Here is a 26344-nt window from a genome sequence, read left to right as displayed (position 1 = left end):
GCACTTGTCATCACCAAAGACTCAACTATCCTAGGGGTAGACTACACCAGCCAGACCTTCACTTCACTGCCAATAACCACAGTAAAGCTGAACAATGTTCTGCCGTCTATTCAGAGTGCTTTCCTGGGAAACAGCCCCATTTGCTGCCAGATTGCGTATTTACCATGAGACTAAAATCATGGAGAATTTACGACTAACAGATAACATTGTAAACTCTTTCAGCAGTCTAGAAATACTCTGTTTTTAAACCAGTGTTCTAGTATCTACAGGCAACACAGCCTGTCAACAATCCTAAAACTAAGTGGTAAGTGTCTAAGGACAGATGGAATGGATACAGTCAAAAGAAGATTCATAACCTGCAGCAAATTATGCTTCTCCTTATGCATGTAGAGAGGGCCTACAATGTCTCAAGTCGAAGTATATGCTACACCCAAACCCATAAAGACAGCCCCTTCAACAGTCTCCAACAGACCTGGAGTGAAATGCAGGCTAAAAGCTGGGATTAAGGAAAGCTTTATATCATGGAAACTTTCAACCTTATATCCTTCTCATCTGTATTACCTGGTATTCACCATATCAACTTACTTTATGATTTATAAAATTAAAATTATTTTTCATTAAAAAATGGTGTTCATACATACTCTTCATGGGCATACCAACTCATTTGTTAATCTAACAAAGACATTTGATGTAACAGAGACACTAATATTTATTTGTCATTGAGACAGTAAAGGAAGCATTTCTTAAGGGAGAGGAGGAAGGAAAGTGCTTTCACAGCATGCCTAGACAGCTAAGATAAATTCTGGAATTAACACATCTGGGATGAACATTTACCTTTCTCCTTGACTGATAAAAGGTACATGACACCCCTAGACATATACAGTTCACTATGTAACATTAAGCTACTGTTTTAAGGGAGTAAGAAGACCCCATTTGTTCTGAAGTTTAATCTTACAGAAAAGTTGCTTGAGACTCTGAAGGATGATGTTGGCAAGCATAACGATTCAGTTCTATAAACCTGAAGCCTAGTACTAGAAATTCTTAAAACTTTTGATAATGAAAAGGAGGTTCAAAGGATGTCCATCAAAATAATCCAAAGACTGAAAACCAGCTTGCAAGTCTAGCCATGAAACAAGTAAGAAGCTTCCTCCACAGTACTTTCGTTGTGAGAGCGACTGGCTACAATTATCTTCAGCAACATTTCTGTTTACCCACCTAGTCTGAAGGATTATGAAGATGAGTTCACAAGAGCTGACCCTCTGAGTTTATTAAATATTCAAGAAATATTCTGTATGCAGGCTGGGTATTAAATAAACCTCAGAAAATACTGCAGACTACAGTATGTTAAATACTTCAAATAATACTGTAGTTCTGTTTTTTAATAATTTATTTAAATCACTTTATCAGAGGTCGACATAAAAATGTACAATACAGACACAATGTAAATTTTAGCATCATGAATATTTAAGTGATCTAAAAGTTTTGGGTTTTTTTCTGTTGTTTAATTTTTTCATATTCGATACAGAACTTGAGAACTTTTTTTTTTTTTTTAACCTTGACAGTATTTTCTCACTGCTATTTTACTGTTATTTTCTCACCTGCAGTAGTATCACAGCATGCGGGCCTTCAGCAGCACAAAACTCTTCATTGTCATGATTTGGCCTACTGTTCCTACAATCTCCTTCTTCCCCTCCCCATTCTCCTCCTAGCTAAGCAGATGTAGCCTACACACAATCTGCCCTGCTTAAAATCATCTGCGATTAGTGCTCAATTAAAACTGTGGTCATCACCATAATGCTCTCTGGCCAAAGAAACCTGAGCAATAACTAGGAGCCCATCTATTTAGCAGAGCAGGTTTTAAGGGGCCTCTCCAACACGCATACTGTGCGCCATACATTGATCTACAATTGAATACAGGGTGATGCAGCTGTTCAATGTACTACTTTCTACTTAAGATGCACTGTGAAAAAGGACCATCAACAAAGTGGCTTACTCACCAGACTGCAAAACAGATAACAACTACAACTTTTGAGCTGCAAATCTATGGAACAAGAACAAATCCAGCATTTGGACCAGGCCAATCTCCAAAGTTACTACAAAGCTGACGTTCCATGGGCTTCCGCAAGTAAAACTTCCTCACAGGTTTTATGCCAAGTAACAGCATTTAGACAGTCTTATGTGTCACTGTCAGATTACCACATATAAGGGAAAGAACTGACGGATGTAAGTCACAGGGTCCTGAATTTTCAGGTTGAAAATTGTCATCTTCTGTGATAACACATCCAACAGTTCAAACTGATGGGACCTATGTAACAAAACTACATCAAACTACACACCTTGTGTCCAAATGTAGCATCCTCAGAGGCCAACACTTCAACCTGAAATTATAAGGAAAAAGGCCATTTCACATTTAGCCACCACCAAGAACCTCTCTCTCCCTGAGCACAGCACCATAGTCCAGGCAAAGAAGAGATCTGCAAATGAAGATGGCAGTCTTGGTCAACCCTAGGAAGCTTACATACAATAGGACATGCCAAACTAACAGCTGACAACAGAAATCCTGACAAGAGGAAACTCAGAGAGCATCCCTCATGACACAAACAGGGTTTCTCAGCCTAACTGATGTAAAGCCACAGACCGCACAGCTCTAAGCACTGATCTGGGACAACAGGCAACAGACACAGAAGAGCAGGCACACTGATTTTTTGTTAAGACTCCTTAGGAATACTTCACACTTCATCACCTTTCACCTGAGAATCTTGGTTCTTTTATGAATTCTAATTAATTAAGCTTCCCAATACACCAGTGAAGTAAGAAATGTCATCATCCCAATATACAGACAAAAGACCAAGGTGGAAAGAGGTTAAGTAATTTCTCAGCAGTCATGTGCCAAGCCAGGGACACACTCAGGAAAAGAATCCCATATTCCTACTCCCAGGCACATGGTTTAACAACGAGAAAATTCTCCATTTCTCTGATTTACATCCTGTTTAAAATGCCTACTGCTGCATCATGATTTATACAACTAGTATAACTATAACTAATGTATCTAATCTCCAGTTTAACTTAAGAAGAGTGAAGGATTTAAAGCAAATCAAGAGGGAAAAAATGAATGTCAAGTTTCAGCCTGAAGCATGTTATAATGCCAGAGTTATAAACCCCTGAACAAGAGGGTTTATAATGGAAAGGCAGATAAACTAACAATGATGGGAACACTTAAATATATTTATGTCATGATCTAGCAACATACGGTATCTCTTCATCTCTAAATTAAAAAAGAGAGGGAAGAAAGCAGGAAGGAGATAAAGCATTCATAGGAACTAGGAATAAAAGAAGAAAATGAACCTGAAGTTACCCAAATGTGACCTGTCCAGCTGATTAGGAACAGCAGCAAGAGGCTACAAAATAACATCTCATTCAATAGAAGGTAGGGGAAAAAAATCAAGTAAATAAAATCAATCTAAATGATATGTATTAGCTACTTATATTAAGCTTCTAATCCTTTAGGCACTTCATAAATATTAAACAATCAGTCCTGGTGAGACTGATAAATATCCATAATATATTTTACAGATGAAGAAACAGACAGAGGGTTAAGTGACTTGCCCAGGGCCAAAAAGAGAATAATCAGCCACTGGATTGGAAATAACAGTGCGACTGCCTGTCCCAATACAGTACCTTGCTCAGGCGTTCAAGTGGCCTTTGGAAAAAGTAATTTCACTACAAGAAGCAGTCCAGTTAGGGTTAATTCAGTATCCATCTAAACTGTGAATGCTCACTTCCACTAAGCTTACTGTTTTAGTACAATATCCAGCCACTGTAACTAGGCAGACCCCAAAACGTGAACAATCTTGTTGGAAACTCACTCAGTTTTCTTTATCCAGTATGTGCCAGTCACATATCCTAGAAGCTGCCTCCAGACCCATTAATGCTTATTACTCTGCCACATTTCAGTTGTGGAGATTCATTAGGAAAACTGGAGCCTTCTCTGTGACACTGAGTCCCTCTCTGCCTCCATCCTTGACCCCAGGAGGCAAACTCCTTGCCAGCTCCAGTTCACTTTCCCTTGGACTACTGTTCCTTTCTCTTCCTCTTCTTCCCAAGTGGTCCCAGCTGGGCTGATGGCCCACTGAGCCAGCCCAGAGCTGCCTGCCCTCTGCCCTGTACTCTCTCAATGCTCCCCACATCAAGAGCATGCTACAGATAGCACAAAACTCTTGCACTGACCCAGCAGAGATCAGGCAGAGCCTCCTTTGTTTGGCCTCCATGCTTGGCCTCATCTGTGGAGAGGCCGCCTCACCATGAGGGGACCTTCAGGTAGAGTACAGGGGTATTGTCAACAAACAGGCTGTGCTAAGCTCCTGCTTGCTCAAGGCCAAGAGAATGCTCGCAACTGCCATAGTTTCAAAATGCATGAATTAGCATGGCACAATGACCAGAGCATTTACAAAACTCATTCCTCTTTTTCACCGAGAAACTGAGAAGAGGAACAAATCGTGACATCAGATAGCACTGCAGAAATTTAAGTTGATGTAAAAACTATACATCTAGTCTCCTTTACATATAGAAATATTTTCTTTCATGCTTAGAACATAAGGCTCACAGAGACAATAAAATGGAGTGCAGCTATTGGTGGAGATAATTAAAAAAAGTTATTGAACAGGTCTGATAATGCCACTTCTGTTTTCCAAGAGTGATCACACCACTTCTGTGCTAAATACTTGTCCTCACCTTGCAGACAATGATATAAAACACCCTCTGTATTCTTTGTTACTACTGTGTGTTTACCAGTGTTCACTCATTTTGGTTTTTAACTCTTTGTATAAAAGGCAGTTAAGACCACTAAGAAACAAGTAATTGCTGACACCATAAGATACTCAATAGAAAGTACTGAAACAAGATGTAGGACGTGAGTTTTTCCTCATGTTAAGTTAAATAAAAAAAAGACAAGCCAAAATGCATTACAACCTAGGCTGAGAGGACCCCCCTCTAGTGGGAATGAGAGTGTACTTCAATTAGCACCCACAGCACCCCAGACAGAAGAAAAATTTGGTAAGAATCAGGCAAGCACCATCATTCTCTTTATCTTCTTCAAGATATACCACTTCCATTCCAGTAAACAAAAAAACGAACAAGAGTTTCATTACTGCTTTGAGATAATCAGACATGAATTAAGAACTTCTAATATGCTTATTTGTGGCAGTTAAACATTTCCTATTTTAGTTGTCTGCTCTGACTGGACATATGTAAATATATTATCTTGGGTGGGGACTGGTTTTTTTTCACACTGAAAAATTCACTGCATCATTAAAAAAAGCAGACTTGGTTCTTACATGAAGCACTGTTGATTTTACATGTATGTATCTGATTGTATCAGATACAGTAGCTTGCCCCTAGGCACTGCTCTGAATCTTTGCTTCAGTCCACTTTCCACTCCTCACAGTACAGTGTTACAACTAAATGGATCTGTTTGCCCTGTATATTATTTCTAAGTAAAAGCAAGTTTTAATCACTGTTAATTGGTGTTTCTCCCAGTTTACCTGAAGAATCTAACAGCCTTTTCACTTCTAATCAATAAACTCAAACCGCACTACAGTGTTCTACAATTCTGGGCTAGAAGGCCACTGTAAGTGGTAAGGGGTAAATGATGCCGTAATATTCTAGACAGCATGTGTATTAATCATATGCTGCGGATCAATTAGATGAGACACACCTAGTGGCACAGAAGTATCCCACATCTGGAGCATGCCTGTTCTACCTGGGCACCTGACCCCTCCCAGAGCCTGCTCCTGGCTCTTGCTCCAGATGCCACCCTTCAGGGATCAAGAACTTGCCAGGATGGTGCCCCAAAACCCTGCACATCTTCCCAAACACATGACAAAATGAACTTGCTATCTCCCCACACAACCTAGATGATCTCCAAAACAGGCAGATGTGGCCAAAACCACCACTGCTTACATACTATTATATAAGAGTAGAATGAAATAGCATTTAATATTTTTTTTTCAAGATGGAAGAATTCATAAATATGCTCATGTCAGCCTGGAGAATCCCTGATAAGTAACATGTGGAGTACCCTGAAACAAGCTCGGGAGTAGCCCTGAGTCTCTTTTTGTCAGAAGTAATGAGACTTCCTCATTATTTTTGTTTTGCTTTTCAATAAAGGACTCACACAGTTCCAATTCAACAAACAATACTGTATTGCAGCCAGAGGAATTACAGTAAATTGTTCACAAAGTTATTTTTACCTTCATCAAAGAGGAAAGAAGTTGAAACACAGATCAAAACCTTGAGGAGCAATGCTGAACAATACCTTTTTGGAACAGAGTTGTACAACCTAGTGATCAGACGACACAAGGAATTATTATCATTTGGCCTTCTCCAAAGCCATACTCAGCATTGATTTGGTTCTCAGCTCAGTCCAGCTCCTCCTTGTCTCATCAAGACTTTGAGACGGGATTAGCTGGAACTGAGCAAGAGCTGCAGGAAGTGGAATACCGTTAACAGGACAAATTACAGCTACGCTTAATATCCAAGACTGTTATCCAAACAACAGAATACGAAATAGCAAGTATGCAAGGACAAAATAACTGACTTGCAAAAAGATATGGGTCGCAGAGCCCCTCTCCATCTTTTTTGGGGGAATCTGAAAATAAGCACTAATAATCATTTCTGATGCATGTCAGTTTCCATGTAATAGCCTGTTAACACTAATGCTGAAAAGGATCATCGATCCACATTTAACTACCTAGGCAAAAGCTCCCAATACAATACGCACTTAACGCTGCTGTCTTGGGTAGAGGCTCCTCAGAGTTCATCTAATGGAGCCGCTATTTGCAGCTGGCAGGTGAGGGGGTTACAGCTACTCTGGCTAGGAATGCAGCAGACTGGAGCAGCTCTGATCAAGACAAAATGTTCTGCACAGGCATTGACAGTAACCATGCTTCACACACAAGAGTTTGCCCAGCTGGCTCCAAATTTTATAGGCTTTCTATTGTCATTTGTTTGACATTATTATTCTAGGAAAATTATAGCACAGGGCTTCTCTGATACCTAGAGGGTTTTTGTCAACTGCCTGCTTACTAAAAAGGCATGCCCCTGGCACTTTAAAAAGATGCTCAACACAAAATAAATTGATATGTTAATACTTGCATTTTGCAATACTTTTGTTTTCCCTGTTTGGTTAAGATTAGTCAGACCATAAAGGACTCTCTTCCCCATGACAACAAAATCCAAAAAGAATGAGGAAATAGAGGTGGTGCCTCCTGAATGACTGTCAGATCACCTTCTCGCTGTCTGGAGTGCATGTCGTGTTCAATCATGATAAGACAAAACGCACCACATTGCCCAGTTCATAATCAAACTGTCTGCCCTTTGAGTTACACAGGACTTTGTAGCAGGTTGAAGGGGAGGGATCTGAAATCACAACTTACAAATGGAACCCATTAGTTCAGGCATAGGGCAATGCCAAATGCAAGTCCAATTACTATCTCCACACACCAGTCTTGCCTATAGAAAACAGCCCAGATACCATGAAACACAGAGGATGCTGTAGTACTTGGTGCCAATACACCCTTTGTAATCTTTTTCTAGTGCAGATTTGCAGCTTTTCAGGTTTTCTGATCAGCCCACCCACCCACACTCCACCACCTCTGAATTCATTTTTAAACAAAGTTTACAGGAAGTTAATCCAGTTTCCATTTTTCAAAGTCCCTAAAAAGTTTATTTTTAGCATGAATATGGCTAGAGTCATAGAATCATAGAATAGTTAGGGCTGGAAAGGACCTCAAGATCATCTAGTTTCAACCCCCCTGCCATGGGCAGGGACACCTCACACTAAACCATATCACCCAAGGCCTCGTCCAACCTGGTCTTGAACACTACCAGGGATGAAGCATTCACAACCTCCCTGGGCAACCTATTCCAGTGCCTCACCACCCTAACAGGAAAGAATTTCCTCCTTATATCCAATCTAAACTTCCCCTGTTTAATTTTTAACCCGTTACCCCTTGTCCTATCACTACAGTCCCTAATGAAGAGTCCCTCCCCATCATCCCTATAGGCCCCCTTCAGATACTGCAAGGCTGCTATGAGGTCTCCACGCAGCCTTCTCTTCTCCAGGCTGAACAGCCCCAACTTCCTCAGCCTGTCTTCATACGGGAGGTGCTCCAGTCCCCTGATCATCCCCGTGGGCCTTCTCTGGACTTGTTCCAACAGTTCCATGTCCTTTTTATGTTGAGGACACCAGAACTGCACACAATACTCCAGGTGAGGTCTCGCAAGAGCAGAGCAAAGGGGCAGGATCACCTTCTTCGACCTGCTGGTCATATCTTTACGAAATCCAGCCTAACTACCTCTAGTAGCTCCTCCCTTTGCCTTCCTTTTAAAGTAATTAAGGATTTGCCAGTCGTAGAAGATGGCTGTCCTTCTGGCTGGAGCAAGGACAAACCTACATGACCCACAATCCTTCAAGGACTTACTGAAGGCACACACAACTCTTAATGCATGCAGAACTGTAGGAATAAACTTTGGTAACTGTGACAACCCTTTTTTCCCTTCTTCTCTGGTATCTGCCACTGGTTTTGTTTATTTTTAGCTGCAATCACCCGTGTAACTTCAGGCTATGTTTTGCGTCTACAGCAAGTGAGGACTGGCATGTTCCCTGGGCAATCCCTGAACAAATACACCAAAGACACACCTTTGTAATGACCCTCAATCTATGCCCAAAATAAAGGCATGACAGTCACACAATGTAAATCTCATTAATTAAGGACAGATCAGCTGAGATTTCCTCACTTTCTATGCAAAGTCATTGAAGCTACTTACTCAAGGCCTTGCAGTGAAGCAAATGCCAGGCTTCCCTTCCCCTCTGACCTATGTATAAAGTGGATACAATGTGACCCAATTCAGGGCAGTTATTCATTAAATCTGGCATCCACCTTTTCTTAGACTTTCCCTTTAATTTATTTTGCTTGTTCTTTGTTCTATCAGTCATGTATCTCTTAGCTCACCAGGCCTAGCAATAATAAAGATCAATGCTCTGATTTTTGCAGCTGCAACTTTTAGCTCAAAAAAATACAAGTTAAGTAACAAAATGATCTCTTTTTAAATGCAAGAATAACTTTGTGTGCTACACTGCTTTAAAAACGTTTGAAAAGATGTTTCAAGAAGGTATGCTGCAGCTCAAATTGCTTATTAATTCTCCTCATTCTCCTTATTAGCATGTACAGACAACACAGTGGCTCAAGGACACAGCTCGATGAAGCAGCTCTGTACTTGGTCAGCCAGTGTTTGAGATAAAACACAATGATGCCTCATGTTCTTAAAAGCTGTTTAGTAGAACAGATTGGTTCTGCTCATTTTCTTAAACTTTTTCTTAAATGTCAATGTTTTGGGGGAACATGATTTACAACACCACAAAAAATCATTCACATCTTCAACACTGTGCCCAACATACATTGCTGGATGCGCTATTAACTAACCTGCTGGTTTAGTCTCCCACTGCAAATATTTTGCAAAATCCTGGGAACAAGGCCAATCCCTAAGAAGCAAAAAAAATAGACTCTAGATATTAGCTAACTAAAAGCAATAACCATCATCCTTGTGAGATAGAATACTTGCAACAGAATTACATATATTAGAAGCAACTCGGGAGAAAAAAGTTGTGTGCTATGGGGCAAATCCTGTAACCTCAAAAAGACAGAAAGGCACAAATGTATTTAGGTCTGCATCAGAAAACAACCATTACAAATCCCAGATAAACTGACACTGAAGATTGTTTACATCTCTGCTCAGCACACGCTCACTGGAAGGGAACCTGAGACTTATCTGTGAGTATGCTCCCATCCTTTGCAATTCTGTGATAACTTATGCCCCCGTAGGTACTATATAAACAGATGATCAGCTGCAAGTTCATGACAGTAACATGTTCATCTGCTCATCATTACGAGATGAAATAGGTACAATATATAGATACACATATACATATACACTTGTTTTCCCTCTGTAAACATGCATTTTAAATTCTTTTATATTTTTCTGTCATACTGTTTTTCATATATATGTATGCAAAGATGAGTAACATACAATTAGTTCTTTCACACCCGAATGCTGCATGAAACAGAGTAGCTGCACTGTAAATTAGCTTTTGATATTTGTTTGACAAAGTAGATATCAAAATGATGTACTTGCATCGAAATCTCAGAGCAGTCACTATTTAATTTTCCTTAAGAAAAGTGCGGAAGATGTAAAAACAAAATTCCAGCCTTTCATCCTCACCTATTCTAGTATATGGGAAATCTGAGAAACTGTCATTATACCATATGACATAAGCAGGAACAATTACTGCCACTGGTAAGCCTTTTATTTAGGTATTGTGTGTCTGCATCTTTTCTAATCTGTTTCTATTTCTCATTCTCTTGTTCCAACACCGTGATTTCATTTTAATTCCCCACTTCCAAACCAGGAATCATAAAACCTTGTCTACCAAAGTCCACTACTAAAGGGTCTCTACAGCAGCTGCCTTTGCGCACTACCACACTGTAAGGCTGTAGAACCCTGCTACAGAAAACACCAAGGATTAAACCACTGCTGCCCTTCACTCACAGGGCTGGAGGTTCCCACTGCCATAGTTCAGCAACCCAGGGCCCACCTGAACACCCATGGTAAGCCCTTTTCAAAGCCAGGTTGCTTAGTGTAAGTACAAGATACCATCCACCAGCAACTAGGGGGTGGTACTGAACAGCTGCAGTGCCATAATGCTTTCAAATATTCCAGACAGTTCCAGAAAGGCATGTTTTAAAGCCACCCTCACCAGCGGCAAGGGTTTCTGCTGTTAAGACCACAGAGCGTATGTATCTCTACCTAATTACTGCACATACCACCTGTGAAAGCAAAACCAAATACAGACCTAGCTAAAAACTGCAAGTCTAAACAATCTTGCCTAAAAGAACTCAAACAAAACTGAAGATAAGTGACCAAGGACACAATCTTTACAGAAACAAAAGCTTCAAGTTTCAACTCTACACCATTCTGTCAGCAGCCTTCTCATTTAATTGAGCCTGTATATAACCAGCATCAAAGATACTAAGCTATTTTGTGCTGAAAATACTGGAAGCATATTAGGAAGAGGTGGAAAACAGAAAGGATCTGTCAAAGGTAACAGATGTATCAAGGGCACCAAGCACTGTGAAGAAGGCGTTAATTATCTATGCTGAAAAAGAAAACGTGTTTTGAGAAACAGAAACTGTTTTCAAGAGAGTCAACACATTCCTATTGTGCTCAGGGGAAAAAAGCTTCCTGCATCTTAGAACACTATTTTGGGTTATGTGGGTTAAAAAGATTATTTATTTTTTTTTTAGGTGAGGAAGCACATAAGGTAGGGACCACTCTGTTTCAGAAACACAGTTTTAGCTTCAAAACCTTTACTGTGTCTCACAGCCACCTCCAGCCATGAACTGCATTCATTTGTAGTTTTAATGGAACAGGTTACTTATGCAAACTTGCTGAATCTCAAAAATAACAGGAAAAAAGAACACCTTTCTGAACAGTTTTTTGTAATTTAGTCCAATCTCCACAATACTCCTGCCCTTCAAGGACTGCTTTTCCTTTTGCGTTATCTAGAAAAAAAAAAAAAAAGTGGTACTTTTTAAGAATAAAAACACCAATAAAAGAAAATCTGTCATTAGAAGACCTACCTACATACAGCTTATGTTCTGATTAACTTTTTTCTAGATTGTATATGGTTGGACTTGCTCATGAACTTGTTCTGAGTAAAACCAGAGTATTTTATCTGTGCTCCCCCTCTCCCCTTTCCCTCACAGCAGTGGTGAAACAGGCCTTTCTAAAGCATGATCTTGAAAAAACTGGTTAACATAAAAATGATCCTTTTACTCTTAAAACAAGAAAAAAAAATGGAATGGATCAGAAAGGAAATAAGCATAAATTAAAAGGAAAGCCTACACCTCTACACAAAAAAAGGCTGAAACATATTTCTCTAAAGGTGATTAAAATATACTAAGTGCATGTCTGTTATTGCATACTCAGCTAAATTACTGCTGTTGCCATAGGAGCATGATATGATCAACAGCAGAACCACAGTCGGTCCATGCAACTGCAAGTTACGTGGGGAAATGTCACAGGCAATTGCCAGTAGGGATGCAACAGGCTCTCAGAACCCAGTCCCTACCTTCCCAAGAACATAGAAAGCTCTTCCTGACATCCCCTTCTCCCAAATCAGTATTGTGCCATATACAGAACATAGCTTACACTGACAATGTCTGGACAATTCACTTGGGCATCACCTGGGCATTGACAGATTCAGAACAGAGGTTTGGAAAGGATGGTTTTGCACAACGAAGTATCAATACTCCTGCCAAACAGCCCCACAGAAGGAATCCCCTGGATAATGTTCTGTATCTCATACTGCAACTTGGAAAGGTAAATCTTTGGAACAAGACAGGCAAATTAAATGATTTTGCCACTGATCTGAGCTTTTCTCTTATTTCAGGCTGCATCCATACCACCTCCTGATGAAGTACAAAGACTGATAAACACTCTGACTGGATTAACTGCTTCAAAAATTATTCAGATGTCACAGCTGGCCAGTTTTTGACCCTTCTGTTAGCAGTATTTAAGATCTGACTGGCAAAGAACAAGTGCTCCAGTCAGTGCCATAACTCCTCCACACTCTTGCAGCCCACAACAGACATATGCCTCCTCAGTACTAAAGGAAAAACTGGCTCTCAAATCTAGTCCAGCTTCTCCTGAACATTTCAGTGGCATAGACAAAAATACAAACATCCCTAGGAGTCATCTCAGTCCCAAGTAGGGCACATAATAATCAAAACCTAGATTAACATGACAAAGTGTTTGTTTTTTCCATTTCACTTGAATTATCTGTTGTAACAGAGATATTGAACACAGGCCTTGAAAACATGTCCTCTGAAAACACACGTTCCACAATTCACATGCACAAAGCCCGAAATTGCGTACAGGGATCGAACAACTGGGTTTCTCAAATGCTTGAACTACTTACACAAACTAGGACTTTAGCTCACCCAAGCAAGTGCACAATGTATTATTTTGCAGACCACTTGAGCATTTCACTTTTTTGTTGTACCCATAAACAAACCAACAATTTAAGTCCAAATTATTCTCAAAGTTATCTCTAGCAAATAGCAGCTCACTTACAAAAGCCTGATTAATTGCAGAATCTCGGCTTCAGAATTCAATTACATGCTGGAATATTAAAAAAATCTAGACTCCATAAACAATGACTATAAAACTGTTTATAGCATTTTTAGTATTTTATTTGAATACTGCAATACAAACTATAAATGTTCTTCCCCCCCCCCAACATCCCCTTTATTTGTTTGCTGTAGTTTTTCCACACAAACAGAACAAAACTACACTGGGGAAGGGGGAGAGGAAAAAGGATGTGGCAGGTTATTGACATGCCACCTCCTCACAAACTCTGATTCTTCATTTTATGAATGAATTTAACAGGCTTAATGCCTGTTCCGTGAGTTTTATTCTGGGTCCATAAGGGTGCTTCTGGATAATTATGGGATACAAGCTAGCATTTTTTTTCCAGCCTGTTCTCAATTTCAGAGTAAGCCCCCTATTCATGCTTTTATTATTATTCAAAGTAAAACAGCAAAACAAATCAATTGCTAACAGCCTTGTGCAGTTTTCCAAACTTAGCATTTCTGCACGATGGTGTGCATATAAGGTAATATTCAGTATAGAAGTACATCTTCAGGCGCAAGAAGGTTGTATAAATTGTTAACTTCAATAACTGCTTCTGTAAAGATTTCTTATTTACACGCATATATATTGCACAAGTTAGCCTGCAAGAGGATACAGCAAGTAACCGAGTAAAGATTTTTCTTGTGACTTTTCCTGAAGAACTAAATCCCAGCACTCGCCCTGTTTTCCAATTACAGCATCTGCACCAATTATAACAGCAAGTCAGCAACCCCAGAGTGCTTTTTATACTTCTTTTAAGCTCATTTTACTCAGAATGTAAGGAAAGACTTGAACTACAATCTCAAAGGTGAAAGGCTGGAGTTTTAATTTCTGAACTGCGCAGCCCTGGCAGGTCTTTTCAACACTTTAATGTTTTGTGGAGTCCATTTTGTTTCTGTATTTATTTCTACAAAGGTTCCCCTTCTCCCTTAAAACAAAGAATATTCACTGCATTTATAAGCAACCAGTCATGGGCAGGTTCTACTGCAGCTCATTTGTTATGTCTCACTCTGAGTTTACAAACAGGTGTCCCATGCTTCTCCACTGCATACAATTTTAGTCTAGACAGGGGAAATCCAAGCTACTGCTGCCCAAACAACATAAACACAGGAAGATTTTCAATCAATCATTTCATTAACAGAACACGTCTAATAATGTAAGGGGAGGGTGTTTTGGAAGAAAGCCTATTTCAGAGGCTGAAACAGCATAATTGTGTGGTATTGTTCTTGTGCTAGGCAGGGCTATGGAACAACACTCGCACAAACCAGATTTTGGTGCCGTGGTAGATTTCAATAAAATAAGCTCTTGTTTCTCCAACACAAGTGGCTTTCAAGACCACTGACAAGTTTAAATTAAATGGTAAACAGACTAAATAAGACTTGCACAGTGCTGGCATTCATCTCTTCTTTGATACAATCAGGTCAGTGCCCACACAAATGTATCTCTAGCATGACCATTATTCCTGATTTTCTTCAAGTTGTTTTACCTGGGAAACAGCTTTAAAACAGTTATTAACACACTGATCACTTGTGTCTGTTCTCTTCTGTGCCAGCCTGCTGTCTGTCCCCAAATATACAAATATCTAGAAAGAAAATGCTTGCAATGCAGTTATTTGTATGTTATGTTTTTTAGGGAAAATCACTGCAGCCTCCCTTCTTAAGCCTGAAGCATCCACACACTAACTCCTCAAAATAAACCTAAGAACGTTGCCACACTTTCCCTCCTTCACCCCCAGGGGTAGCAAGGGGAAGAAGCTACTCTTTGCTCATTTTTTATTTATTCTGAGTAATAGCTGCCCTTTCATCAAGAAGCTCAATTTACAATCATGATCTCAGATCAACTTTTACCAGTGGGTGTCAGTGTAACAGTGTAGTGATAAAATGGGGGGAGGACAGGGAGAAAATGCATGAAAAAACAAAGATTAATTTTTAAGTGCCACATTTATATTAAAAGCAAAGAGAAACATTTCCTCTCAGAACCTACTACACTGCAGATTTGTTCTGCAAAGATCCCGTAACTTTTCATGTGTTTGTGTTAACATGCTCAAAGTGACCCGTTTCAATTTCTGTTTTCCAGACCTCTGTATGTGCTGTGTACACACATGCACACAAACACAGACACGTAGTAAATGTTTGGCACACAAACCCTTTTCATCGTTTTGACAAAGTGAGACTGCCTCTTTAATTCAAATTTCACAGTGAACTGTTAAGAGGCTCTGTGGACCCCAACTTATTAACCTGTGCCAATTTAACCAGTATTACTCAAGAGGTTCAAAAACCTAAAAATAGGTGTTAATCTGGGCAGACTGACAGCAACTAATCAGTACCTGCCCTGTCACAACTTCTGTCTCTCCTACTCATTAAAAGCTGAGGTGGGGGATGGGAGGAATACATCACATGGGGAGGTAAGAAAAAGAGAGTGCCATTTTTTATGTTTAGGGTTTTTGGGGGATTTTTATTTTTTTTTGGGGGGGGGGGGAAGTATAATTTTAAAACTTGTTTCCACACTAGCAAGCAATGGCTTCCCGAAATCAAGAGCTGCTTGAACGCCAACCACATCATTCTGCCAAAGCGATAAAATCCTTCTATTTTTCTTACCATAAACAAGCCTAAAAAACATTAGCCGTAACTTCAAGCCTAATTAGATGCACTTGAAGTCTGAAACACGCAATTTTTGTTTCTTCAAACACTATTACATTAATTAATAACCCAGTTCAGTCTCTCCCCGCCAAAGTAACAAAGGTATGTGCATATGCCTACACAGGCTCGGCCTCTTCCCCGCTTGCCCGGCTCCCTGCAACAAGCCGGTCCTGTGTGTTTGAGAGAACCCTGACAGTTACGTGCTCACATATTCAGCTGCCTCTTGTTAATACAGACAGAATTATACGCAGAGTGAAAAGCAATCCAAGCCTCAGATCGCACGTTAGCGGCTGCTGCGGCCACAGGGACAACTGCAGCTCTGTCCCTGGAACCGTACCCTAGAAAAGTGGATTAAAAGTCGGTTGGGCCAGCTCCTAACTGAACTGTCAAACAAAAATAAGCACTTAAGTAGGTTAGCTCTTTCCGTATATAACTTGTACTGCCCGGGATACGCCGGATTCTGTTCAAGGGAAGAAATATTTTTCCGAGTAAGCCATCACGAGCAGCTTTACAGGAAAAACCAAAATAATGTAAAACAATTCTGTAAACCCATTGTTAAGACAAGGAAGTAAACAACTCTGGGCTGGGGGGAGGGTTGGGGGGGGGGGTGGACTTGCGAGCCTCGTTTGTAAGTGGCTAAAATTAAAAAAAAAAAAAAAAAAAGAAGAAAAAAACACCCCAAAAATCAGACGAAAAGGCCGGAGCGCCCCTTCCCGCCACTGGGGCTGAGGCGGGCGGCGGCGAGACAAATGGCCGCGCGCTACCGGCACGGTCCCTGCGCCCGCGCCCCGCCGCGCGCCAATGGCGGCCCGCGAGCCCCTCCCCCGCTGCCGCGCGACCAGACCTGTTTTTGTCTGCCTTAGCAGCGGCGGCAACGGCAGCAGCAGCGCCCCAGCCCGCCCGCCTTCCTCCCGCTGCCCTCCTCTCCTCTCCTCTCCTCCCTCCCCACCGCCACCCCCCCACCCCCGGCCTCGTTTTCCATCCCTTTTCAACCATTATCCACTCATTTTAATTACGCAGAACGAGTTGCAACTCATCCAGCCTGAAAGTTATATTAAAAAGAGAGAGAGCGCGAGTGCGGGGAAAGAGATGGAAACGAAGAAAAAGGAGTTGAGGGTGGAGTTACAGCCGGCGAGGGCATGATAAACAACGCTCCTTGCCTTTCAGTACATTTAAATGCAACGTTTTATTTTAAGCTTTTTCCGAGGTCAGCACAAACTCCCCCCTCCGCGTTCCTCCCACTGAGTCCTGTCAGGAAAAAAAAAAAAAAAGATCAGTATCTTTGGTGCCTACCCCTTTAACACACGATCTAAAAAAAAAAAAATAATAATAAAAAGAGAAATTAAGGCCCCGAAGGGCGGGCAGGCAGCCCCTCAGGCTGGGGCGAGGCCGCCGTGTGAGGAGCGGAGCGGGCGGGTTTCTCCCCGCGAGTTCCAAAGTTTCCGTATTTAGGCCGCCCCCAGGTTTCGCGGCGCTTTAAGCCGCTCTGAGGAATTAAACCAGGACCACTGGAAGCCGGGGAGAGGCGGCGGGGGGGGGGGGGAATGGAAGGAGGTGGAAGGCGGCCTTCGGCAAAGAGAAGCTGTCTGCCATTTGCCTCGGCCCCGTCCTCGGCGGGGAGGGTGCCTGCCCTCAGCACGCAATCCTCCTCGGCGTTTATGTGGATTTACAAAGGCACATCTGTGCGTGTTGGAGGGCCAGCCTGACGTGTTTTCTGCTCGCAACAGCTGCGGTTTCTGAGGAAACAAGGCTGATTTTCTAGTCAGGCTGGAAGGGCTTTTTTGGTTTTTTTTATTCCTCCTTTTTCTTCTTTTTTTTTTTTCCCAAGCGCCTACGTGCGGGGGAGGAGGAGGAGAGCAGAGCTGTACTGTGCTGCGCTGCGCTGAGTGGAGCCCGCGCCGCAGCGGAGCCTGCGGAGCCGGCGGGGGAGGGGCGGGTCGCGGCACAGCGCAGCGCGGGGCCTGCCGGGAAGCTGCTGGGGCTCGGTTTCCCAAGGCTGCGCCGGGTGTCGCAATCCTTCTTCTCCCTGTCGGTTGTTTGGTTTAGTTTTTCTTTTCTTCTGATTTTAAGTTCAACCTTTGTAGTCGCGCGGCTGTAGCGCGAGGGCTTCGAACTGTCAAGGGGTGCCTCGCACAGCTTGCCAAAAATCTCTCTTAATCCTGCCAACCTAAATAAAAATAAAAAGCCCCGCTTAACTAAGTCCTCGCACTTCGCTGGTCCTGCGAGCCGGATTTTCACTCTTTGCCCTCCGCGGGCGTCCCCTTCTGCTTCACCACCCCCGAGGTGGGGAGGCGAGAGAAGGGGGCTGGCTCATCGAAAGGTAAACGGTTAATTTAAACCACCCCAATTATTTAAATCGCCGGCAGATTTCCAGCGCGATAACACTTCGCAGAGGGATGAGCGCATCTGAACAGGAGGGGGTTGTCCTTCTCTCCCTCACATTTCCCGAATCCCCGTTCAAAAACCCGTCCCTGGCAACCAATAAAAATAGATAAAATCCCCGTGCCGATGAATGATTAACTCCGCCGCTGACACGCAGGCCGCCCCGGCCAGAGCCGGCGGGGGAGCAAAACGGGAGCGGGGAGGGCGGCGGGCGGGGGCAGCGAGGGGCCCAAGCGGGGAGGCGCCCGCGAGGCAGCAACCGCCGTCCCCTTCAGCCTCGGCCGCCTGGTATACCCGCCACCCCCACTCCCCGCTCTTCTGAAGGGGCCTTCGACACAGAGGTTCGCCTTCACATTAAATTTTGTAAGGCCTCTGCTACCTGCGTCGCGAAAAGACACGGAAATTAATTAAACTTAAAAGGCTGTGGGGAGTAAACCCAGAGCCAACAAGGACGTGCCGGGCAAGAGCAAATGTTCCAGTTAAGAAACGAGCACAGCCCTTCCGCTCCCCTGCTCTAGCCGCCCCCAATAAACCCCCCCTAGGAACTAGAAATTAAAGATTGGGAGGGGGGACAGAGGATGGGAACTGCTGCTGTTCTGACAAGGACGGGAAGAAGAAAGAGGAGACCAGACAAAATGCACATGGCGAGACTTTTGCCAAGTTCGGTAAATAAAGTACTAATTGACTGTAATAGGCAAAGGTGGAAGATAAACATTTGTGCTCCTTGTTCCCATACTAAAAGTGTCAGATAAAACTCTAATCCCTTGTAGCTGTTTATTTTTAAAATGTCCAAACATTTTCCTGTGCACACACCGTAACAAATTAACTTCACTGGTGCTCAGCACTTGAGACCACTGCAGACAAGCAAGCGATTCCCAGATATAAAAGCTAATGTTACAATTTTTTTGAATTTGGTTGCCTAATATTAGGTACCTATGTTCGTATTTAGTTACTGAAATACCTGGCCTAATTTTCAGAAATAAGCACTCACATTTTTCAATTAATTTCACATCTCTGAAAATTAGGCCATTACGCATCTAAATTTGACCTACGTTTGAAAATTCTGGTTGTATCTCTGAAACAGGGAGAAAAAAAACCTCCAACTTACAGTGGTTACAACCAAATACTGGTGTAATTACTTGCCATTAAATATGGAGAGGCTAGAAAGGGAATTTTTTTTTATTGGGCAATGGTATTTAGTGCTACAGAACCTATGTGATAATTGCATTAAAAATATTCAAAGCTCTATTTGAATCTGATATTTAGATTGGTTCTAATTACCGCTGTGGAAAAAAATATAACTCTCACCCCAACAGAATACAATGCCTACATTTACAAATGGTCAGAACTGACACCAAACATTAAATTAATCACAGTTAATGCACTTTTTCGAATAAAGGAATTAAATTGGGGGGGGGGGGGAAATCACTGCTACTTTAAAGCAGAGGAAAAGCAAACTGGGTAAAGACTGTATGTGTATATGTACCTCATTGAAGCTAATCTGTTATTTCTGACTGTACATGGGCTGGTTTTCCCACAATTTGAAATTAACTTTTATGTAAGTTTGAGCAAGGCACAGGGGTGGCTCTAAAGAGCAGTATTAGAGGAAAAAGAAAATTGAGAGATGCCAAAAATAATCCTATTTCTTGCTTTCTGCCAGAGCTGGAGTCAGTTTCACCAAGCAGAAGCATTCAAAAATTCCATGTTTTAGCTCAAAACAAGGAAAAAAAGCTTTACAAAACACGAAACTTTTAGGAAACAACTCTGGATTCTTTTTATACGTCTTCTAGTTTGTGAACCTGTAGTAGATCCTTAGATCATTATTCTCACATCTCTTCCCCTCCATTTTACAAGAGCTAAAAAATGCCCCCCCTACAAGCACTGGAATGTGGAGGCTGAAAGGTTGTTTTGTTGTTGTTGTTCGTTTACTTAAATTATCCAAGAAACAAAAAAACAATCCCTGATCCATCCTCATCTCCTCTTGCCCCTTACGCTCCCTCCCATGAAAACCCTGCAGGACTCACAAGCTCCAGCGCCTGGGGAGCAAGCACACAGCAAGGCTTCCCAGAGGAGGCCGGCTTCTGCCTCTGCCTCACCCCCATGCAGGGCAGCAGCAGCAGTTGCTGCTTCTGCTGTGTTCACCAAAAACTGGTGAACCCAACACCCTGCCTGTAATCATGAGGTACTATCTTTAGCTTCATCTAGGCTCCTTTATGCAGGGAAAAAATCCACTGCAGTGGCTTTAGAAGTACTAGAGTTCCTTGCTGTTAACAGGCCTCCTAGGCATCGAGATTGCAGGAGACAGTTCATGGGTTTCTTCCAGGAATCTTGTCCCAGCCCTGCTGCAGTCAGGGAACAGGCAAGCAAGGGCGAGTTGTGCACTGTGTTCGGGATGGCCAAAGTAAGGAAAGATTTCTAGCCACAGTCCAGTCGCTCTGAAGTGATGTGACAAAACTGAAATCACTAGAACCTAAGGGTTACCTTGACCTGCTAAATTGTTTGAAAAACCCAAATTATCTCATCCTCATCATATTACATCATGGTAGTTAACTTGCTAAGAATGCTGCTTTTTGATGACAAGCCCTTTAAAGGCACAGTGCACGGCACTTGGCTCCCCTGTAACAGCTTTGGGAGGCTCTGTAGGAATGATGATGTGTCACTTTGTATGCCTCTGTATGCTAACACTATCGCAACTTACGATCAGTATTAAAGGCTGGGGGGAGAGAAAAGGAAAAAAACAAAAAAAGTCAGAGGAAGTGAGAGAGGACTAAAAATCCAGTAAGCTGCCCTGATGGAGGTGGGGGGAAACCACAAATGAATGGCCACCATCTCTGAGTACCTGCACTTTATCTGTGCTTTAATGCAAGCAGGTGTAAGTTCAGCTAGAGTGACATGTAAGCAGCAGATGTGACTTTAAATAAGGCAGAAGAAGATCATTTTCTCAGTCTTGTACTATGTGGGCTGGAACAACAATTGAAAAAAAAATCATGCAACTCTAGCTCATGTACAGAAAGCAAATGGTCTGTTTACACTTGAAAAACCAAACATCTAATATGTAGACTATATTGGCTTACGACCTTTTCAAATGAAACACTAATGCTTTGTATGTATGATTTTCTAGAACTGCCAACAAGACCATTATGAGATATGAAGCATAAAAAACAAATGCCATCCCTTTCAGTGCCTGTTAAGCAGAAAGTGACCCCAATTCCTTGAAAATAAGCTTTCCAAAACTCTAGAAAAGCAAGAAAATTCCCTTGCTGGTAACTGTATCTCTGTTTCAAAATCTTCCAAGATCCAACAGCAACGTTTAACACACACAATCACAAAGCTCTAAAAAATGCTTTTAGAAAGTTCTAAGACAGCTTGTAGTGCCTCATAGGAATTATTCGCATCTCTTTGCACGCTGTGGAACTAACACTTGAAAGACAAAATAAGGTCTATATGCATAAATATTTGACATACTGTTCCAGTCCTCTTAAAACGTATGAAAATACAGAGCATGTGAAAGCCAACCCAGACAAATGCCTGTGTGATTGGATGAGTGCTGACTTCCATTCCCTTCCTTTTACCACTAAATGAAATTGTCATTAGCAGAGTGTCAGTCCCAATATCATCAACTTAATAAAGCAAGATTGAAACAGGAGACTAAGCCAGTTAATGCAGTCCTCCAAATGCAACCTATGTCAGGAGAAAGCTGTTTGAAAGGCATGGTGCTGCTTCTAGTGGAGAAACTAATAACTAATAGACTGGACAACAATTCTTGAGGGAAAAAAAGCAGATATACTTGTTTCACCATACAGAACATTGAAAACCTACCTCGGATAAAGTTACAGGTAACGAAGAAACACGAGAAACACAAAGAAATGGATTGCTTACTATTCACTTTAGGTATCTCAAAACTCCTTATTAATGAATGATCAGCAGACAACAGTAGATAGGTTAGGCAGATACAACCTTGGTCACCATTGAGACGAATTGCCTCTGCTCCTGGATATTTCCTTCTCCCCACTTTGAACTGGTTTCATCACTGCTGTTCACAATGGTGGTAGGAAATACCCCCAAAACAGAAACAATTTACTTGCTGATCACACCAATCCACTGTATGCAAGGAAAATCTTTCCGTATACTACACAGACTCCCTAATGAGGTTTCTCTGAAAAGCAACCTGTTACAGTAGATACAGGCAAAAGTGAGAATTCATGGTCACTGGAGGAAGTGAGTCTTCTTCATGTACTAGAAAATTGGGATTGTTTTAATGCTGTTACAAAAGCCAGGCACCCAAATCAGTACATGGAAAGCCAGAGAAGTTTCAGCTTAGTGATTCTGCAACCTACTGAAGTTCTCATCTTCTACCATGCATCAAGAGATTTACAAACAGAGCTCTACACGCTCGATAGCACAATGGGACCAATTTCTAAAACAAGAAACCTGTAACAAAGCTAATTTATTCCATCAGAATGAAACATCCTTCATTAGGCTCCCCACAACCTTTCATAAACGTGGCTTTTATTTGAAAATATTCAAGCATAAAATTCTTCAATAATTTTTTTTAACTGTATTTTACAGTTATAGGTGTTCCTGTGTAAATACTGCCTATGTGTACATTCTCATTGTGAGTGAAAACATATGCAAGCACAGAGAGCCTAAGAATTTTATTTTCTCAGCAGTATCTGCAGAGGAAGGAGATAAACATGACTCCCTCCGCATGCTCTGCATTTGGCTACGAAATCAGTGGTGTGTGCTCCTCCCCTTCAGTTCCTAACCTGAGAAATTTTTTTCTAAGGTTCTCCAAGAAGAGTGACAGGATGGCTTGTGAAGATACAGAGTAACAACACACCGTAGATGAAGAACGGCTACGAGTAAATAACCTTTCCATCTCCTTTATATGCCTTTCCACATGAGCTCCAGATTGTACTTCCCACAAAATGCCATTTACCTAAGGAGGATTACCTAAAGGGGGATTACTCCATGGGAGTTTGTAGCTCTGCTCTGCCCAAACCAGCACCAATCAGCGAGGCTCTAACAGGATGCAAAGCATGGTAAACATGGAAAAAAAACCAACCCTCTAGGTACTATGTAAAAAAAATCCTAGAGAGAGAAAACATGCTGCATCACCTGAGCTATGGTGGAGGGTGCCTGAGCCATCACATCCTTTCCCACTTTCCTAACTGTCTAGTGGCAGGTCCAGCAAGCTGAGGGGGTGCTCCTGATAGCATTTTGGGTTGGGGTTTTTTGTTTGTTTGTTTTTGTGTTTTTTTTAAATCACAAAACATGTAAGACACAAAAGGAGGCACCAAGCCCTCAGAGAATATAAGCTGGTAAGCTGTGGAGACTCAAATGGAGTTCTGACATGGCCTCAGAGGAAGACTTAGTTTGTGTCCTAGAAGCTACCTTGTCCTGAAAACTATTTAATTAATGGTCCACCACAAGGCCATGGGTCTCTCCTTTCTTTTTGGCCAGGATTATGTAGATACGAAGATAACTATCATCTTCTCTGTAAAAATAACACGGTATGTGGACACTGGCTATAACAGATGAGTAATGCAGAAATTAAGGCTGATACTGACATTTCACTGAAGGACCTACTCAGCCAGAGCCGAAGAGATTGCATGGATCCCTCAGTGATCTCTGGAGGGTGGGGTGAATTAGCACAGAAAAAAAATCTCTACTTGTGAGTTCCAGGCAGAGAGGGAGAGCAAGTGCAACCTGAGTAAACTTAACAGAGGCCCACTTCTTTTCAGCTCAAGCAAGTAATCCAGAATACTGGGCAGAGCAACCTGAAACAGGGTCATGTTTGTTTTGTTCCTCTGCAGATACTGCTGAGGAAATAAAATTTTCTGGCTTTCTGTGCTTACATATGGGTTCACTCAGAATTTCAGCCACCCACCAAGCTGAAAAATGTGGTTTATTTGCCTATATACATCCATTTAAGATATATTCCCAGTCTTCAGTGATTTGTAATTCAAGACTTGATGAACCAGAGGTCATCAAGCTTTGCACTAAGTAGCATTTGGTGGATTTTTTTCTTCTACTGATTTGTCCAACCTCTATTTTGAACCCATTTACTTTTCTGGCATCTGCAATATCCTGCACAAGCAAAGATACCTACAACTTGTCTCTTTTTGCTTACCTTCAGAATGCTACCTTGTTTTGGAAGAGACATAAATGGGACTGGACTTCACAGGTATTTCAGAAATAGCACCTCAAGATGGGAATTCTGCACATGCACATTGGGTCCCAGAGTCCAAGAACATGAACAAGAGTCCTAAAGCAGTCAATATTCTTCCCTCAGAAACATCCCTTACAAGGCAACCAGATACTCATACTGGTACATACATACACACATAAACACACATATATATACACACACACATATAATGATACCTTTTCTGAGCAGGTGACCTGTTTCTGTGCAGATGTTAGCTGGGAATCAGAGGATTTGAAGTGCACCAGTTCCTGCGCTCACCACTTGTTTCCTTTTCTGAGTTGGGCCAGAGCAACAATTGAAAACACCAGAACTGCACCCCTAGGCTTTGATACTGCTATAAGCTAAGGGAGCCCCAAACACATGCCAACAAGTTGGGGGAAGGGTGTGAAGAGTACACTCGTTGGACAGTCTGTGTCCAGGAAGCCTCTTATTGAAAAGCCAGCCTTTCAGTCTTGGAAAGCACAGTTTGAAAGGTTAAATGACTTTTGCATTTGAGATAAAACAAGCGTCTTAACTTTCGCCTTGAGAGAAGGAATGAATGACTGCTAGCACTGGTTACGTTGATTAATTCACACTTGCTTTACCAGAAGAACGGTTGTTGGGTATACCTTCGTTAAACATGCACTTATCAACTAAGTACAAAATAACATTTACTCTGTTTAAATCATGGTATTTCCCAAAATCTGAATTCAGCATTATTTCTAAGGTAATATAAATACCTCTTAAAGTATTACCAAAATCTGAAATGTCTGCCAGTATTTCATTCCTTTACAAAATAAGTTTTTCAGAGAAAAAAAGGCCCCTCAGACAAACTGAAGCCATTAACATCACCTTACTAAGAAAAAAAAAACTAAAAAACATAGGTTGATCAGTCATTCATCACTGAGAGATGCTGTATCAGAGAAGTTGTTATAAACTGTTAAAAAAGATTATTGTAACTTCACTCCCCCATCCCAGTAACACTTTTATCCAACAGAATTGCAATAACTTTTTAATTGCATAGGTCAAATTAAATAGGAAGAAAACTTGCTCTGATTCTTTCTTATGTTGCCTATCTTTAAGGAGGCTTGCTCAATATGAAGACAATGACCTTAATCTTATTTTTAAAGGGGTAAAATAACTAATGGACTGTAGGTCCAGACTTCTTGGGCTAATAAGGAAGACAGGTTCTTCAAAACAGGAGTAAAATACAAGACAGCCTACTACAGAAACAGTGCTAATCAAATCCAACTATGACAGCTCAGAGCTATCAGGCAGATGTCTTCTCACCTCCACAGCATTAGCATCTCTGTGTGTGTCTATATATATGCATATAAAAATAATTTCTTAATATATTTCTTTAACAGAAACTACCGTTCAAAGCACTTCACGAGTCGGAGGGTATTTTAGGCAGGGAAAGATGATGACTACAAAGGTGAAGGAGATTTACATTAAATTTGGCTTTGGATTTCACAAACTACCTTTCAGTGGAAAATCATCTCTGTTCCACAGGGCATGTAATTTACTTGTCTTCACAAAAGGCAGCTGACACTAACATTACAAATACAAGGCTCTGAGTCTCAATTACAGGAATTAACTCCATTTGGCCTGGTTGGATTTTGTTCCCTAGCTTTGCTGCAACCATGTTTCAGTGCAGATTCTGAGCTCGGTCAGAACACAAATGGTAGCAAATGTTAGGTTATTAGTTGAATCGCTTTCTTTATGTGCACACACAACCCTCCACTACCCCCCTGTAGATCTCCTCAACAGACCTCAGTTAACATGATGTACAAACCTTCACTTGTCAAGAGCTAAAACTTGTGTTGCGTGTCTCAGTACCAACTGTGTAAGACCACATTACCTTACTGAAAAAACCATCCACACC

At 41.6% G+C, this 26344-nt stretch overlaps 1 protein-coding gene across 8 annotated transcripts in view; it reads right to left on the bottom strand.

The window, feature by feature from the left end:
• The window catches only part of ARID1B (AT-rich interaction domain 1B), a 329485-nt gene that overhangs the window by 143335 nt on the left and 159806 nt on the right, over window positions 1–26344 (bottom strand). For 5 of the 8 annotated variants that reach the window (XM_062640854.1, XM_062640859.1, XM_062640855.1 and 2 more), the window contains exon 5: window positions 2337–2378. The exons of the other annotated variants lie outside the window; for them this stretch is intronic. In XM_062640854.1, the coding sequence (XP_062496838.1) occupies window positions 2337–2378 (42 nt within the window). The remainder of the gene's footprint in view (window positions 1–2336; window positions 2379–26344) is intronic. 8 annotated transcript variants of the gene reach the window in all.

This window comes from Pezoporus occidentalis, unplaced genomic scaffold, assembly GCF_034315485.1.
Source record: "Pezoporus occidentalis ecotype Australia unplaced genomic scaffold, CSIRO_AGI_Poc_V1 ctg67, whole genome shotgun sequence".
NCBI lineage: Eukaryota > Metazoa > Chordata > Aves > Psittaciformes > Psittacidae > Pezoporus > Pezoporus occidentalis.
Note: the sequence above shows the minus strand (reverse complement) of the source record. Positions and strands in the feature narration are given on the sequence as shown.